Source organism: Colletotrichum navitas, assembly GCF_030913465.1.
Source record: "Colletotrichum navitas strain CBS 125086 chromosome Unknown LY79scaffold_101, whole genome shotgun sequence".
Lineage (NCBI taxonomy): Eukaryota > Fungi > Ascomycota > Sordariomycetes > Glomerellales > Glomerellaceae > Colletotrichum > Colletotrichum navitas.
The window spans coordinates 108,858-127,152 of record NW_026850647.1 but is presented as its reverse complement, the minus strand read 5'-3'; the positions used below and the strand labels follow the sequence as shown (position 1 = coordinate 127,152).

The following is an 18,295-nucleotide window of genomic DNA, read 5'->3' as shown; positions in this document are numbered from 1 at the left end:
AGATTAAGGTTCTTTATGCAATTTATGAATCACAACTGTGGACCATGCCAAAATTCTCATAGACCTTTGCGACACACCATCTTTATAATCACTTGAAATCAAAGGCTTCTACGATCTTGTTGGCGCTGAAAAATACTAAGCAGCACAATGTGGAGAAATCGGCGGCTGACAAGGCTTATGATGCATTCGTTAACGAAGTTTCAATGAGATCGAGAACTGCCAGGCAAACAGATAAGTCTTGATGTATGCCTACGAGTGCCACGATTGGCTGGAAGCAAGCTCGTTGATATACTATTACGCCCATAAAGATCCTTGACGCCTTAATTTTCCAAGCCTGAACAACCCGCCCTTCTGGTATATTCACATTAGTCCTGTGGAAGGACTGACAGATCCGTCACACCGAGACCTTCAACAGTTGCCATCTCTCATGCCGTTTTGCCGCCCGCTTTACTGGCCGAGCTTAACATTCTTCAACATCTCACGACACTCGGGGTGGTACATTCCGATGATGCATTGTTTGCCTGTTCAAATTACACATAAATATGAGCCATACTGAGATAAAAGTCGTCATTTAGAGATTTTGTTACGTACGGCAATCAATGAACTTGGGGAACAGAACGAAAAAGGGGACGACCCAGGCGATGCACTCTTTGCTGCACTTGCCCCAGCATCCGTTAGGAACCTGTTCAGGCTTGCCTGCCATGCACACAGCTACCATGAGGGCAACTATGAGGAGGGTAGTGAGACCGGTGAAGCGCATGGTTGCTTTGTTTTGTTGGCAGAGGGAAATTTTGATGAGGAGGATCTTGGAATTTGTCTGGTAAAAACAATGTCTGTAAAGAGAAGATAGCTGTAAGTATTGGGAGCTCGGGAGCCTAAATACCTCTGTCATTCAGGCTCCTTGGCTATCAAATTTGGCTTTGTGTGGATTCGGATTCCTAAACTACCCATCGAGGTGAGGGATGTGATGATAAACCAGTCGTGAAATTCATTTTGGCTGCAGATCTGAAGTCTGTTTTCGATATGAACGGTCCGCACAAGGTGACTGAGCTTGTGATTTGCCTTTGAGTGAAAGACGTTCAGGTACGCCCTCATTCTTGTCACTGTTTGTAAAGCCTCCGAGGCGCGTCTGAAGCCTGAGAGGTTGAAAAGCATGCAAGATTTTAACTCTTAATCTAAGTCATTTCAATGGAGGCGAAACCTACATGGGTATAAATGGGGATATATCCACAAGTTATACTCTATGAAAATAGAGAACGGTGGCCGTCCAGGCGTTCCACATTCACCTCACTCTAACCTAGAGTACCCAATGAGCCCCATTCAGTAATCAAAAAAGAACTTTATGGCTCCAGCCGCCAGCCACTCCTCTGGCAACTACGAAGGCACAGAATGCTAATATGTACAACCCTCCAGCGAAAAGAATGAGCCCATGGTAGGCACCACCCGACCATTGTAGTATGGCCCCGGCGAACGGTACGCCAACGAGTGCGGCCAAACTAGAGACGAAGAACGCCGTGCCGCTCCTCTTTCCATAATCCTCTGTCTTGCAAACCTTCCCCACGCATACGGGCGTCAGGCTGATGGCGGCGCCTGACCAGAAGCCATAGAGGACAGCAAATGCCGTTATAGGTGCCTCTCCTCCTCTATTTGTTGTCAGCCAAAGCGCAAGAATGAACACGCAGCATATCAGCGTAGTGATACACATGACGTTGAAACATCCAAACCGATCCGCCACATAGCCCGGGAGGCCGCGGCCTGGTATGGCGCCGACGTTGAGGAGAGCGTTCAGAAGTAAGGCCCGTTGCAGATCGACACCCTGGTGGATGGCGTAGGAGCATATGTAGGTATAAGGTATGAACACGGCGAACTCTACCAGGAATACAGCCAAGGTAGTAAGACCAAACTGTACCTCTGTCAAAGCTTTCAGGTCGATGGAGCCACCACCCTTTCTGTTCGGGGGTAGCCTTTTCCGCAAAAGCAAACAGGCCAATACAGATGCAGCAGCGCAAATGAAGCCTACAGTCCTGATCGCCCACGGGAAACCTAGCTTCGGGGCCATGTATAGAATGATCAGAGGGAAGACAACGCCGCCGACTCCTCCGGCCGTGCAAGCTATACCGGTGGCTATACCACGGCGCTTACAGAACCAATGGCCGATAGACGCGATGCTCGTATTGAAAAGTAGCGAGGCTGAGATGCCACCAAGAACTCCAAAGGTCAGAAAGAACTGGTAGAACTCTACTCGGGCGCTGTCAGTTTGCTGTCATTTGGGTACTTGGTGGAGAGCAAAAAACTCTACCTTTGCAGACACTCATGAGCATGACAGACGCCACAATGCCGATACATCCAGGTATTACTAGAAACCTCACATTGCAAGCATCAAAGAGAGGGCCTGAGCTCCAAAGGTCAGCTCCGCTGGAAATACATGCTTCTAATATCTGGTGTCTCCTTACCGACTTGTGCGCCACAGAAGTACAGGAAGAAAGCATAAGTGCTGAAGACCCAGCCTATCGTCGACTCTGGGAGACCGTGAAGCTCGTGTCCTGCGATCCAGGCTTGAAGGACAGCCAAGGTATTAAGGAGTCCCATACATGAGAACATGGCACACCATGCACCCACCACAACTAGCCACGCATCGCGACCGCCCCCCGGGTAGATTTCCGAGTCATCACCCAGCCCTAATGTCCGTACGGTATCGATTAGCTTGCCAATATTCCGCACTACCAGCACTATTAAAATCGAACACAGTGCTAAGAAACGTACCTACCATTCATTTCTGCTTCTTCGGGAGAGCAGGTCGATATGTTTTCGGAGACGCGCATATTATTGATGGCGAATGATGCGGGACAATCGGTTCCAAGCTGACCATTATCACCTCTTGGGTAATAAGTCTCATATGTCTCATATGTTTATGAGATTTCCGGGCCATCAAACAGTCGTTCTACTCTCTCCAAGGTTGTGTCCAGCGAGTTGAAGAAGTTTTGTGCAAAGATATCGGGACAGACGTGGAGCTAAGCGATTGCGGAAAGGCCAATGGGAGTAAATATGTGATCTCCACTGCCTCCATGCTACTACCTGCTTAGAAACGCAACTATGACGGAAGCTTGGTCGACCGTTCAACGGCCTCAACTTCGAACCTACGGGCCATATGATTTCATCTATTGTTCGAAGCTTCGGATCACCAGAAACGCTGTCTTGTTTTGCTCATCTTATCAGAACAACCTAATCAGCGAGAACATTACAGAACCTTTGTCTTAATTTATCAGACTTGGAGCACTCTGCCGAAACAAGCAAACCTATTCTTTGAATATTCATCCGGCCCTCTCGGGCTACTGTCGCTTCACCTCGTTGACAGTTTGGTGCAGAGTTCCCATGACACAACATCCATTCCCCTCGTTTGGTGTCCGGCCAACACTCCAAGCCTAGAAATCTTATCGTCATGCGAAGCTGAATGGAGAATTGAAAAGTAGTGAATCTATTTTCCACATTCTATTGTTATGGTGCGGTGAGATGCAAAAGCTCGTACAAAGGGCTGACTACTTGTCTACACCATTCCCCAGCTCAGAAGGATCGCCAACCCAGTTCCTCTTCTTCTCAGCTTCGTAATTTCACTAAACTCGCAGCCAGCATCGGAAAACTGGTCCGAGTCCTTATCCGCTCATGCATGTCAAAGCCAGAGGTGACCAGTGAGTCGACTGCGGACTCGCCGCGTCTTACGCTCCACAATGACGCTTTCTTCTCAGAATTAAAACCGGAAAGGTTGGCATGACAAACAGGAATATTGCATAGAACTTCATCCCAACGAAGCTTCTACGAATTTTTTTCTCATGTGAAATTTTCGAGCTTTCCTCCTTTTTTTCGCCTATCTTTTGCAATATGACAGGTGTTATCGCAAGAGCCGTCTAAGTTCGTTCCAGAGATCGCGTTCTACCATGATATCCCAGGCGCTTTACTACGCTCCAGAGGCTGCAATAGAGCCTTTGTATCTCATGATACTTGGCTACAAAGCATACTAGTAGTCATACTAAGCCACACATTCGTTTCTTGATGACCATTTTACACTGCCCATAGTGAGCTTTCAGTCATACCCTTCGCGTTCAAACTGTCCTAAGTGGCGCATATCTAGAAAGTTTGTTGACTCCATGGTAGGCATGAGAAGTATAAGGGTGGAATTGGAACTCTGCCCTCATTTCACCCAATTAATGCCATTTCCTAGCTGCAAGCCCTCCGATCCCTATCGGACAAATGAACTTTTCTCAGGTAGTGCAAGCCACATATCGCCGTTCGATAAGCCAATGCATATTTAACTCTTGGCGCATGCCCCGATGCTCGGGATTGTCTTTTTTCGCTGTGAATTTCAGTGAAGCATGGTAATGAAGGAGATTTCAAGACTGAAAGAGCTTCATCTCGCGTTCCCGTAAGCCTCATTCCACGCCCGATTCCCCAGCTCTTCGCCGAACAACGAGTCCTGACGCCAAGCCGCACTCGAAGCATCGCTTTACTCAGGCCAGCAGCAAGCTCTTCTTCATAAGCAAGATGGCAGACTCGAAAACCAGAGCTAAGATGTCCGCCGAAGCCTATCCCTACCGCGACGAGAAAACGTGTCACCTATCGATCGATAGCCGTCCCATCGACACCGTCACATACAGCCAGAGGACCACGACAACCCGTATTGCGGTATCGAATACAATATTGATCGGTATAAGTGCCGCGATCGGCTTCATGATGGTTGCCGGTACCGATGTAGCGCTCTGGCTTCTATTATACTTGGATCGACAGATGCCGATTAGCTACATGCTTGCCTGGGAGCTGTTATTCGTAGCCAGTTGGGTCATCGTATCCTGGATCATGTACAGAATCCTCGTCTTCGTCAAGTTCGCCCCGTTTCGAGGAGCAAAGCATAGCGAGCGCCATCAGTGTTAGCTACATCGCCATCAATGCTCTTGCTAGGTATCAACAAAGTATGTCTTTACAGCAAGGTCGATTGGATTGGATTTCGGTAGTGGTGTAGGAGCATAGCAATCGAGATATTATGGGCTGTCCTACGCTCTTCCGAAGTATTTTAAATTTTTCGCTGGGAATGAAGAAGGCAGTGCATCCGAGTCCATGTTCCTTGGCGAGATCAAGCAATCAACTTTCCACAACTGCGACACCTAAACATCGAGAAAGCCAGACGACTTTTAAGTTTCTGCCTAGGTAGTAATATTCTGGCTTGTCTGAAAATATACAACGAAGCTATACCCAGATCCACCAAACGAGACCCAGTCCTCTTTCTTGGTGTCTTCCCCCTCCGCACAAGCACAATAATTATTGTGTCGTCAATTAGTAGACGATCTTGACTGGTGTCTTTACGTAGGGAGAGAGGCTAGTGGTGCCGTTCATCTTCTGGTAGATGGCCTGGACGAACGCTTGAGAGCTAAGGTCGGCGCCAGCGGGGCTGGTGTGGGTGTTGTCCTTGATGTACAGAGCGCGGACCGCTGAAGAGCCGAGCTTGCGGTACATGTTGCTTACAGCCTGGTGATGGTCGACGAAGGTTACGGCGGGGTTACTGAGGGCGGCGGCAGCCTTCTGCTGCATGGAGACGAAGCGGGAAGGGGTGCCATCCCAGGTGCCGGTGGCCCACTGGTTCTTGGGGGTCTGCGAGCTGAGGATGACGGTGGCACCCTTGGCCGTCATGAGCCTGGCGGCCTGGATGACGTAGAAGACAAAGGTGTAGACGGTCTCGCCGGTCTTGTCGGAGATACAGGTCTCTGTGCCCTCGCCGGGGCAGACGGAGCGGCCGTTATCGTTGGAGCGGGGCGAGCCGACGTCGTTGTGGCCGAACTCGATGACGACGATGTCGCCGGCCTTGACCTCGTTGGCGACGCTCTGGAAGCGGCCCTCGTTCCAGAAGGAGCGCGAGGAGCGGCCGCCGATGGCCCGGTTGACGACGGCGATATTCAGGTACTTGCCGACGTACTGGCCCCAGCCGTCCATCTGGGCGTCGCTGCTCCGGGCCATGGTGCTGTCGCCACAGAGGAAGAGAGTCGGTGCCCGAGCGGCAAGCTCGGCAGGTGCGGCGGCGGCCTGGAGCGCGCCCAGTGCCAGAGAGACGAAGAATGACGAGAACTTCATGGTGCAGGTGCGAGAGCTATTACCCAGAGAACCGAGGCGAGACACGGAGATAGGAACGGAGCAGCTGAGCTACCGGAGGGCACCGTTCCCTTGATAAGATGCTGAGACCGTTTTCTACTTTATAGCATTCTAAGGATCGGCCAAGTCGTGGTCTTCTTGGACCGACAGTTAGCAGACAGTTTGGGAGAGGTCCCACTCCGCTCGGCCGAGCTCCAAGTTCGTGTGATTCTTGGTTTGCCAAGACAGTAAGACATAATGTTCCGCCAGTCGGCGTACCTGCACAAACGCTGGTGGGAGCACAGTTAATATATTGCTGACGCAACCTTACCTAGTGTAAGGGAATAAGTGGGGATTTCCCTTAATAAGTGTATATATAGTGCAATACTGGCATAAAGTGCTAACATTAGTTAATCTTTTAGGTATTTACCTAAACAGTCTATAGACAGGCTTAGTATAATACCTAAGTTCCTTAACATTATATTAGTACTTTATAGGTCTTTTAGCTTAGTAATAACTTAGGTAGTATTTATATTTAAGTCCTAGTTATAACGCTTATATTAGGCTTATAGGGACTATAGTGCATAGGCTAGGCCTAGTGTATGTAGTAGCCAGGAAGATACTAGCTAGCGCTAGGTGCTAGGCGCCTAGGGCCTTTAGAGTTAATATACACTAATATACTCCAGTGTATAGTTACTAGTGTACTCTCAGTAGCTTAGGATAAGTTATAGTAGGAAGAAGTATAATATAAGGGAATAAGTAGGGATTTCCCTTAATAAGTGTATATATAGTGCAATACTGGCATAAAGTGCTAACATTAGTTAATCTTTTAGGTATTTGCCTAAATAGTCTATAGACAAGCTTAGCACACCACCTAAGTTCCCTGACACCCAGTCCCAGGGGCCTGGCAGCTCGACTCTACACGAGACCACAGATTACCCGGCCAGCATTGCAAAAGTGCGAGAAGTGTCCGGCTACAATGCTGCACCTGGCCTATTTCATCGTTTCGGAGCCGTCCGCCGCTCAAGAATCCGTCCAGTGTCCGAGATTCGATCCTTGTCAAGGCGAGATTGCTCCCGGGGTCATGAGTTTATTCATTAGGCCCTTGGCCCTGGGCTTCTGTATGACTGCCCACGTGCCGCCTGGCGGCTTGGCCACGTCGCATCGGGGCCCTGGCAGACACAAGCACCTTCCTTCTTTGCCGACAAGAAAGAAGAAATGTAAATGGGCCGCCTAGGAGATTGCGGGGGTGTGCCGATCCATGTTGGAATTGTTCCTGGCTTAGGGCGAACCGACGGTTCACTCGGCTGATGTTTGATGCGAGGGAGAAGGTGGTGCATTATGTCAAAGACGAAGGGCCTTACCTGGGTTTGAAGCCGATAGACCGCCACTTCAAGTAAGACTGTTACTCCCACGGCCCCTTTGGTGACAAGGGTCACAGTATCCTGGAAACGCGGGGACGGAGGCATCCGGGATGCGAAAGGCGGGGTAGGGGACTGCGGGAGGTTGTTTGCTCCATCTTTACTCCGGCGTCTAGTCCAATAGCCCTCTGACGTTCGAGTGCTTTCGATCAATATTTTGTCGAGCAATCGTATGGGTCTATACCATGGTAGAAGTCATAGAGTGAGTGTCAAATACATATACTTGGCACCACCGGAGTATTTTAAGGAAACAGACAAGGAGCTCCAAGCGGCTGATGAAGGCTTCGTGCTATGCAGTTTGCCATTTAAACCAAGTGCTGAACCCTTGGAGCTCTTGTGTGTGCTGTAATTGGAGGCCAGTTGACAGTAGAAAGACAACTGTCTCAATGTCAGCATACGCCCTTCAAGGCACATTATCCAGTCAACGCAATTGCATAAAACGATAAAGGCACATTGCTGTTCAGCCGGCGTGATGGTTCGGCAACAACTTGGCTTCTAGCTTATCTAGGTAGGATGGACATGTTTAGTTCCTGGAAAACCAATAGCGTAACCATCTCTGCCTTTTGCTTCCTATATATCCTATCACAACAAACAAGGGCTACTACTCTACAGTGAGAACGAGATATGTCACAGCCAATCAGCAGCAAAACAGATGGTGAAGATGCCATGCAGCCAGCCCTCGTCCGCCCAGTCACTTATCCCCGCATCTTTGCTAGCTACTCGGCACTGCCGTCGTCAAGCATGTCTCTCCTGTCCACCCTTCTTTTGACACCCGTGGCGATTCTCTGCAGGGTAACGACTGGAGCTGCCGACCAAGTGGTCTATTCAAGTGCGACAGCATCGGCCTGGCTTTGACTACTTTACCGGATAAAGGTCGGCTGCTGTTGTCGGCATCGATGAAATAAGAGCTGGAACATGGTCAATACAGTCGATGTTACACCCGCAAAGCATATCGAGTGCCGCACTACTCTCCCCTTGAGAAGAGCAAACAAGACCAAACCTTACGACTTCTCCCCGTCCAGCCAGTCCGAGTCAACCTCCTCACTCCCTCATGGCCGCGTACCTCGCCTCCGGCACCTTCTTCACGCACCCAATCTCCGCCACGCCCTCGAACCCGTGCAGCAGTCCCGGACGCAGGCGGAACTCGACCTCGACGTCAGCCCTCGCCAGTCTCCCCACGAAGTTCATACATTCGTCCCGGAACAGGTCCAGGCTGCTCACGCCCACATACGTCTTCGGCAGGCCGAGCAGGTCCTCCACCCCGGCCCGACCCGGCGCCACGTACAGCGGCACCTCCGACTCGGGCCTCCCCGCCTCCTCACCCAACACGGCTCGCTACGTGAGCAGGTTGCCGTTCGTCTCCCACAGCAGCAGCAGGCTCATGGCGCTGTCCTCCAATAGGGCCGTCCGGTCGTCGAGCATTGGGTACACCGGTACCGCCCGCCGCAAGGGGGGGACAGCCCCCGGTCCCGCGCCGGCCGCGATCCCGCCACTCGCCGAGTCCCCCATCAGGACGATTCTCACGGCGTTCACGTTCCACGCCGCCGCGTGTGCCGAGAGGTTCCGCTGCCCGTGGAACAGTACCTCGGCGGCCACGCCGCCCGGGAACTCGGGCGCGAGGCGGTATTCCACCGCGAAGAAGGGCATCCCGGACGACTCGACCATGCGCTTGATGTCCAGCGCGTAGATTTCGACGTCGCCCGCGACTCGGCCGCCTCGATCATCGCCCGGGTCGCGAAGCGGCGGAGCCCGACCTTGGCACCGTTGTGCGACGCGGAGGGGATCCTGATCTCGCGGACGCTCTCGGGCGTCGGCTGCGAGCGGCGCATGGCGTGGAGGATGGTATTGGTGGAGTCGCGGAGCTCGAAGACGTGCTTGAACGGCGCCGGCGACGGGCCTTGGTTGGCGACAGCAGGCTGGTATCCCTGCCCGCCATTCCGAAGACTACACCCCGTCCATCCTCCCACCTCGGCCTGGTGAGGCGTAACAGCCGCTCCCTGGTCGAATTACAATATGACAGATTTATCAGCACTTCTATCGTACGATACTCAGGTCCCATTGTTCTCGGGGCTTCAATGATTCCGAGACCGTGTGCCGAGACGCGGGGGGCTGAAGACTAAAATGTCCGAAATCACGGTGAATCAGGTGTCGTCTACCCGGCCCCATAGCAGCTTCGATTCAGCACATTGGTCACCGCAGCCGACGAGACGGATGTGCGCGTCTGGACTCTTTCCAAGCGTCGCGGCAGTTTGTAGGTCTCAAGGGCGACCGATTAGACTCGGGCAAGCGGGAAGGATCCAATTACCACCCTCACCATGCGTCACCTCCCTCGAGAGAAACCCCCATTAAGAGCGAGGTTCAACGCGAGCCCCTGATGAACAGCTCCGTAGTTGTCATCCGTCAACCGACAAGGAATCATGACTGGGCACAACGGGGAGGGAAGCGCGCAAACGAACGGAGCCCTTGTTCTTCTAGACTGTCTGGGGCTGAACAAGCAACAGGAGACGCAACCTCCACCCGCTCGTTCTGGGAGACTTCCAGGAAGCCGAGTCATCCAATTCGCGGTGCTGCCGCTTGTACGAGCAGCTGAGGGACCTACAAACATAGACAACAGGCGCGCCTGACGGATGCAAGTCCGAGAAAGTTGTGGGCACAAGGCGATTTGGACACGATGGGGGCCGACGTACGCCGGTACCCAGGGCAGTCGGAAGTGGTCGGAGAATCACACTTCTCGCGACTAGTGTGCCCTGACGATGGTTATTTTGGCGCAGACCCCGACAACATGATGCTCGCATCACGCTCCCAATCGTCATGCCCCTGCGTGTGTGTTTGGTGTGTAGGCGACGACCTCTGCGCCGTCGGGTCGGTGGTGTGGCGACGGAGGAGGTTCGCGAGTAAGAAACAGCCCATCGGCGCGTTTCAAGTGGGCATCGAGCCCCAAAGGAAGTCGGGACAGAATGAGCTGGCTTGGTGACTACTATTTGTCCCACGCGGCGCGGCCGTCGACATGGCATCAGTATTACCTGCCACGATTCCCAAAATACATACACTTGCATCAGGCTAAGGCTTGTGCCGATTTGGCAAGGGGAGTGTGTAATGAAAGCTCACAGGAATGGTGATATGCACAGACCCACAACTTGGCGAACTGCAGCCCGGGGGTTGCTTCTGGCTTCGTGATCGCAGAGTAACCACGATTAACCGGACGGCACAAGTTAAGTATGTAGTGCAGGGGTGGCCAGATCCTGTAGGGAATTGCGGGTGCGCCATCGCCAAAAGCGGCTCCCTCTTCCACAGGCAGTCGCGCTTGGCGGCATGGAGAAACAGAACGAGATCAGATTAGAAACGCGGAGCCACCCGAGTCAAGGTGATGGAGTCTTTGCTGCACGGCGATAATGAACATGGAGTGTGCAGGGCCGGTACGGACAAGGCAGGGAGGGGGAAGGTTTGGTGGTACGAGTTAGCAAGGGGCGGGCTTAGAAATCGTGCGAGAGGAACAGGCCCGATCTAGGGGTGAGGCGCCGGGTCCGATTCAGGACGTTGGCATCGGGGCTGTGAGTGCTCCGATGGCACGTTGGCTCGCCCGATCCGTCCGTCTAGAGCACCAGTTCGTGTGGGCACGATGCGGACTGCCCTGCAGACGTTGAGGGGATCGTGAAGTCCGGGTCCACCGTCCGATCGACGACACTTCGCGTGAATCAGAAACAGAGGCCCCGTGAGGCCCCAAGCCTCTCTGCCCCCAAGTGCCATCCTCAATTATTCGTCCCAGCCGTAATTATTATAGGGAGCGATGGGCTTAGTCTCGGGCCAACCGTGCGTTCATTTCCAGGTCTGCCTATGCCGGGCGTATACAGGTAGTAGGGCTTGCTTGGTACACATTCACTTGTTCAAGCTGTGCGCCCAAGAGGAAATGCGCACGGGAAGGGAATTGTATGTGGCGGATAAGGGGTCCAGAGAAGTGTAAACCCCAAGGCAACTGTAAATAAACATTGCGCTGAAACCCCGAGAAGTGACAGCTAAGTGATGGATTGCTAGGATGCCTCGCCGGGGGGACGAAGCAGGGATGGCATGCGTTCTGCTGTGTCAGTGGGGAGCCCATGGACAGGAGCGGAAGCCAGAAGAGCTACCCGAGGGTGTTAGTCAGCCTTCGTCAAAGCTAAACACCCCCTCCTCACAGAGGGGGCAAAAAAATAGGGTTACCACTAGGAAAATAGGGTTACTACTTGTCCTAACCTAGTCCTACTTTTTATTATATTCTCACTAAAAACAAGTAATTATTTAGATATATTATTAATAAATATTAACAGTAACTAAACTACTTACCTTACTTTAACCTTTTAATATACTTTACTAATATAATAAGAATATAACTATTACTAAAAAGGTAGCTAAAATACTATATATTACCTATTAATAGGTAACCTACTAATAGGTAGGTAAGCTAGTAACTAATATACCCTCTATACACTAGGCTGCCTAGGATTATAGTATATCTTATATAGTAATTTAGAAGCACCTCTAGGCCTTTTAAGAAGGCTATAACCTCTGCGTTAGCCTAAATAAGCCTAGCTAGCCCTAGTTGCTTACAGAGGCTAAAGATATAGCTCTTAGTGCCTTTATTATATAGCTCTATAAATCTAGCTTTCTAGCCCTACTACTCTAGGTTAAAGAAATAGCTAACTACCTTTATAGTATCTAGGGTTAACTACTAGTCTTTAAGCACTTTATCTAGAGCTAGCTTACTAACTATCTAGAGCTCTAGAAAAAAGGCACTATTAAACTAGTTAAGTTATACTAAAAGGGGGCTAAGTTAGACCTAGCCTTAATAAAGGACTTCTTTACCTAGTACTAGGCTGCCCTCTGTAAGTATAATATTAGCCTATCTAAGATATAGAACGCTAATAAATCTAGGTGCTAGATTAGCTACCTTAGTAGCTAGCTATATATAATTATCCTTAAGTAGCTACTAAAATATAACTACTTACCTAAAGTTATAGATCTAGCTAATTAAAAGTTATATACCTTAGTTAGGTCTAGTAATATATCTAGTAATACTATTTTAGTATATATAATCTTTAAAATATAGCTAGTTACTGCTTAGGTAGATTACTAAGTCTAAGAAGGTGTCTATATTATATATTTACTAACTAGCTTCTTTAACTAGAAGATTATAATAGACTATATATAGTACTTTAATATAAAGTTATATATAAGGTTAATAAAGTATTACTAAATAGGCTACTCCTTTAAGGACTATTTTAGTGTTAATATATATAGTTATAATACTTATAATTTATATTTACCTAATAGTTAACTAAGTAAATAAAAGGTAAAGTATTATAACTATTAAAATACTATAGAAAAGTTAAAGTAGCTATATTACTTTTTTCTCTTTAATAGATTTATAGGCTATATAAGTCTAAAGCTTATAGAATATTATATTAACTTTAATATTATTTTTGCCTTTTTTTTATCTTATATAATATACTTTCTTTAACTAATAAATATAAAAGTCTTTTAATACTTTAAGAAGGCCTAATAGATAGTACTTTATAGGTATATATAAGAAAGTAACCTTATATTTATAAGAGGTAACTTTATTACTACCTTTAATACTATAGTTAAAAAGGCCTTTACTACTGCCTATATTATAAAAGGTTTTAAGAAGGTAGATATATAGCCTATATATAATAATATTATACTTAGCTAACTAGTTAAAAGGATATAATAAAGTAATAAAGATATACTATTATATCTTATTTATTATTTACTATATAATAACTACTTTAATAAAGTAATTCTTATTACTAACTATATAAAGGAGAAATATAGTAGTATATAAAGTAGTCCTTTAAAGAGAGGATTTAAAGTAGTAAAGTAAGTAATTTATAAGAGATCTTTTACCTATAAGTACTAGTAGTAACACCTTAAGGACTAAAATACTAGACTAAAAATATAGTAATAAAAAAGCTAGTACTAGTAAGCTATTAAACTATAATACTCCTTTATAACTAGTATTACTATTATAGATATAAAAGAGGTATATAATAAGTAAGTTATAAAGGTAATATAAGTAGAAATATAGTGCTAATAGGTAGTAGTAAAAAAGATAGCCTATAAGTAAAAAAAAGAAGTCTAGTAGTAATATAGTGCTACTAAGTATTAAGAGGTAAATAGATAGATAAAGTAACTAACTTTTAAATAGTAGCTAGTCTATACTAGAGAAGATTAACTATATATTTTATTTAACTCTTTAGATCTACAGTAGTATAATAATAATACTAAAGGTAAAAAGAAATTTACTATTAACCTTAACCTAGCTTTTTTACTATAGTATATACTTAACTAATTTAAGTATATAGTAAGACCTTTTAGTTAAGGTAATATTAATTAGGCATTAGCTAATATAGCTATAGAGGTAGTAAGGCTAGAATTTAACCCTAAGATCTTTATAGACATTAATAACCTTATTAATAAGGACATTAATTTAGTTATATTAAGTAAAGAATTAGTTAGTATACCTAGGAGTAATAATAATAATAATAGTTATATATTATTACTATTACTACTAATAACACTAATAGTTAGCCTTTTAATATTATAAGGTCCTTTATAATATAAGTTATAATATTATACTATAAAGGATAAGATAAATAGCTAAAAGGCTATAATAGTTATACTATAAAATTACCTATTTATACCTCTATTAATATAAATAAAAAAAGACTAGTAATATATAGTAAATAATAATAAAAGTAATACCTATATTATAGTAGTAATATAAATTTATAGTTATTATATAAAAAAAGAAAAAAAAGTACTATTATAAAGCCCTTAATTAGGGCTATTAATTAATACTACTCTTGTTATTATATAACGTTATAGGCGTTACTGCTTTAAGAAATAAAAAGTTAACTATACTATATAACGCACACAAAAGTAAGGGTATTCATAATAGGGGTTAGCAACCCCTTTTTCAGAGTAGCAACCCCATTTTTTCGCCCCCTCCGTGAGGAGGGGGTATTTAGCTCACAGCGCTGACTAAGTTGCCCCCGGGTACCGGTATGCCCTGCCCTGCCCTGCCCTGCCCTGCTCTCGGGCGTAAGATGGGGATCATCGGAGAAGCGAAGGCCGAGTCGCCAGCGCGCCAACAAGAACAAAAACATCGGCTTTTGCCAACGGCCCGATGGTTCGGCTTGATGCAGCTGCTGTCAGCTGCTTCTTTCACAGGCCTATGGGAAGTGCAATACTATGTAGGCTTCGTTCAGGCAGCCCTTCCAGCGGGTCGGTCATGGAAGGGATGCTTTGTGATGGGAGCAAGCTATTGGCTTGTAGTTCAGGGCCACTTTCGAGGTTCTCCCTCTCTCTCTCTCTCTCTCTCTCTCTCCCCCCCCCCCCCCCCCCCCCTCCACCTTTCTCAGCCGCCGCCCGTGGCGTACATAGTAGAGAATGGTCTCCCTAACGGAAGGGCCCGGTGCCGTGGGCAGGAGGCTATGTGCGTAGGCGGATGTCATTCTTCTTCTCCTTCCCTGGTGGTTTATTCTTTTGGCTTGCCTCAGGGACAACGCGGCCTTGGTGGCGCAGAGTGGAGGCACTAGTGGAGACTGTGCATGCAAATAGGGTGGTTGACCATCGCCCTTTTCAACAGGAATCGAGATCTCGAAGCCCTGGCCGAATGCCGTGTCACGCCCAGGTTGGCCTGCTTCAGCACTAGCGGCCGAGCCCAGCCTGGTGGGTTCGAGCTCTTCTTTGCAGTAGCCCGTAGGTAGGCACACCGATCGGCACCGTCGGCGGTCTCGGGGCTAAGCGGGAAGGTAAATGCATCGAAATAGTATTACATCGTAAGCGTTGCGTGATCGTAATTAAAGTTGTCAATCGTTCGCCGTCGCCGAGTTCAGATGGGCCTTTGCAGAAGCTGGTGCGAAGTGTGCGCCTAAACAACTGGTTTCACCCGCCAGCCAAACCCACAGACTTTGGAGCAGAAAACCCCATGTGAAGAGAAAGAGAGAGAGAGAGAGAGAGAGGGAGAGCATGCACCTACCTCCATCTGCCTCAAGAAGGTACCGACGGTCGAGCAAGTGCCCTACGTGTACGGATACAATGCTGCTTGACGCAGTCTTCCCCAGGGTCACAAGCTTTGCACCCGTGTGACGGTGGCGGCGGTCTAGCCCACCCTTTCAGCACACCGGGGACTTGGGACACATAGAAACGATGGCAGACCAAACGGGGTCGAAGCAGGTTGCAAGCGGCTGCATAGCAAACAGCAGCAACGTCCTCCGGCCTGTGAGTGAGATGATCCCTGTAGCCATGAGTTGGGTCTCTGCCTGCTCGGCCAGGCACTGACAAATGCGTCGCAATTCTCTGATGCGTTCCACCGACACCTTAGCTCGGCCAGCCGACACGAGTGGCCCCCGCCAGGCTTTACGTCAAGTCCAGGAACGTGGCGTCGACTCTCCGCCGTTCACACGTTTAAAGATTGCCAAGAGACCACCTCCGGAGTGTAGTCCCAAGGGCGCTACGTGCCACTACGGATGTTCCTGTTACCGCTAAACTCCCACCCGACTGGCATGTCCGTTCGAAAAAGCTCGACTTTGCCCGGCAGGTGCCCTTGGGGTGGGTGGGACGGCCTGTTGAATGGCGTCGTTTGCCGTTTGCTTCGAATCCGCCGGCTCAGGCGAAGCGCAAAGAAAGAAGGAAGCCGCGGGGCTTTTGGAATCAAGATAGCGTACGAATAAGCAGGGTTGAGCTACGGGATCGTGATCTGGGGTCGGAGGCGGAGGCGGATGCTCGATTGGTCTCTGTGGCATCCGGAGATGAGATGCGGCGACGCGATCGATCGGCGGCTTGGAGACGAGGTAAGAGGTTTGTTTGCTTGCTCGCTCGTGGTTGATACTCTCGGAAGCCACTCCATCACATCCAGGTTGGTCGAGAAAAACAGGCGAAAGATGCGAGATCATAGTGTGCGAGATCACGTACGCGAGAGGACCGTCAAGCTCAACATGTCATACAATTCCCTCTCGAGGATACTACTCAAACGGGCGAAAGCGTTCGATCAGTATCTCGTCATACAGTCGATGCCGGAGGCACGGTTGCGAGAGACGAGGGAGCGCTTGTTGGCAGGTTCCCTGCTCCGTACCGTACCGGTACTTGTATACATAGTAATGCAGTCCGGTTGGAGAAAGCAGAATGCCATGGTTCACACCATGGGGAATTGCGGAACATGTGGGTGCTCGGTAATCTTGTCTTGCCTTTCCTCCCCCCCCCCTACATCAGTTATGTTCCTTGCTGTTGGGGCGAGGTCGCGCTGCATCAAGTGTGCGCATGTCTCTGTCCTACACCAGAGACGGGATGGGGCCGAGTTGTCTTCCCTTTTCGCCACAGACAGACGGAGAGGAAGCGGCGGTTCGTTCCTCTTGCGGCTGTCTCATTTGCCCGGAATGATTCCCGTCTACAGGAGTGGTGGGGTCAGATAGGCTCGTGTCATTGGGTCGCTTGCCCACCGTACAAGTGCCTATGTTATGTAATCCTTGTGTTCCACGGAGCTAGTCTTGAACTCCAGGGCGTCGGGAATAGCATGATGGAGTGGCACTCGCCGCTCGGTGCATTAGGACAGAGCCATATCATTTCTCGTGGATAACTCCCTCATCTGTTCAGCGGATAAACTGCACAAGACCAGGTTGACTCTGCAGCAGTGGGGGCCGCAGGCAATAAGCATACTGCATGTGCTACCTATACGTAGTGTGCTGTAGTGAGGGCGTGCTGCCCGGCGAGCTAACCCTTCCCGGATTGCCCATTGAGTCGCAGTGTATACAGAGCCCGAGAAGGTTCGGAATTTTCCCTCGCTTTTTTACTGACAACGGCACGCAGCGTACGAAGTAGAGATACCAGTACTCTGTGGCTGTGTCTGTAGAAACTAGGGTTGATAGGGGTGGGTGCTGCCTGCGGAGGGTGTGGCAGTAGATGATCGAGGCTCGACATAGGTACCTAGACCGTGCGGTACGGAGTAGTTGTACTTGTACATGCGGGGCCTGTCGAACGATTGGCAGAGGGGTTCGTCCCTATGGACGGGGGTCTGTCAAAGTTCGTTTGTATCTGTACCTTATTATTGTTTCACGCTCCAGTACCGTGCAAGTACCGTGATGAGTTACCTAGCTAGAGAGGCGAGTGTGCGCGGACTCTTCACTCCGCGGCGGCCTTCAGAAACAGACGGCGCAACTGCTGTTGTTGGGCCATCTCTGTCCCTCGCTAGGTTGTTTGTTGCACTGTGGAATCGATCCCGATGTGACGTCAAATTCCAAAGAGCCGCCCACAACACCCTGACATCGAACTGTGTAGGCCGACTGCAATCGCGAAGAGACTGGAGAACGGAAGGTTATTTCGACGAGATTACCGTTCGCGACCAACCAAGCCTTAAAGAGGGGTTGATTCAACGCGGCCAGCACCCAGCACCGGTCAACCATCGTCTGACAAGGTCAACCGTCGTGGCTGCAACCATGGGGACCTCGCCGCCCCAAGGAATAAGGTGGTATGCACAATCCAACCATGCGCAACGTACCCGTACATGTAAAGTATCTGTATCTTGGAGATTCCTGCCCTTCTTCCCCGCCCAGGTTGTTGTTTGATGTGGCGGGGTAGCATAGCAGCTTTACTGCTGGGCGGCTTGTGACAATGGCCTGTGCCAATTCGCGTTTTTTTCCGGGTGGCCCACGAACTACAGGCTCGTCCGTCTCGTCGCGTTGACATGGCCACCCCAGCCTGTAAATGCT

The 18,295-nt window shown here is 48.9% G+C and overlaps 5 protein-coding genes across 5 annotated transcripts; 1 reads left to right on the top strand and 4 right to left on the bottom strand.

The window, feature by feature from the left end:
- Positions 1-447: 447 nt before the first annotated feature.
- LY79DRAFT_526530 (uncharacterized protein) lies at positions 448-760 on the bottom strand (the record flags this gene model as incomplete). Its single annotated transcript, XM_060555846.1, has 2 exons — positions 448-521; positions 592-760. The coding sequence occupies 2 exons, from the start codon at positions 758-760 to the stop codon at positions 448-450; spliced, it is 243 nt and encodes an 80-aa protein (XP_060408712.1).
- A 567-nt stretch (positions 761-1,327) lies between these two features.
- Positions 1,328-2,979, bottom strand: LY79DRAFT_642073 (major facilitator superfamily transporter; the record flags this gene model as incomplete). The annotated part of the gene is made up of 5 exons (XM_060562370.1): positions 2,768-2,979; positions 2,454-2,678; positions 2,370-2,392; positions 1,910-2,260; positions 1,328-1,816 (listed from the first exon to the last, which is right to left on the bottom strand). Exons 1-5 carry the CDS (start codon positions 2,820-2,822, stop codon positions 1,328-1,330), a joined length of 1,143 nt encoding a protein of 380 aa, XP_060408711.1. The 5' UTR covers positions 2,823-2,979.
- Positions 2,980-4,536: 1,557 nt separating this feature from the next.
- Positions 4,537-4,923, top strand: LY79DRAFT_594202 (uncharacterized protein; the record flags this gene model as incomplete). Its single annotated transcript, XM_060561663.1, has 1 exon — positions 4,537-4,923. One exon carries the CDS (start codon positions 4,537-4,539, stop codon positions 4,921-4,923), a length of 387 nt encoding a protein of 128 aa, XP_060408710.1.
- Positions 4,924-5,034: 111 nt separating this feature from the next.
- Positions 5,035-6,401, bottom strand: LY79DRAFT_569400 (GDSL-like Lipase/Acylhydrolase). Its single transcript, XM_060559053.1, has one exon. The coding sequence runs from the start codon at positions 6,112-6,114 to the stop codon at positions 5,323-5,325; it is 792 nt and encodes a 263-aa protein (XP_060408709.1). The 5' UTR covers positions 6,115-6,401; the 3' UTR covers positions 5,035-5,322.
- Positions 6,402-8,392: 1,991 nt separating this feature from the next.
- Positions 8,393-9,591, bottom strand: LY79DRAFT_594200 (uncharacterized protein; the record flags this gene model as incomplete). Its single annotated transcript, XM_060561662.1, has 5 exons — positions 8,393-8,506; positions 8,682-8,867; positions 9,057-9,238; positions 9,295-9,429; positions 9,576-9,591. 5 exons carry the CDS (start codon positions 9,589-9,591, stop codon positions 8,393-8,395), a joined length of 633 nt encoding a protein of 210 aa, XP_060408708.1.
- Between the last annotated feature and the right edge of the window lie 8,704 nt (positions 9,592-18,295).

Excerpts from the sequence above, each read along its gene's own strand:
- LY79DRAFT_569400 (XM_060559053.1), bottom strand. The coding sequence starts at position 6,114 with ATGAAGTTCTCGTCATTCTTCGTCTCTCTGGCACTGGGCGCGCTCCAG.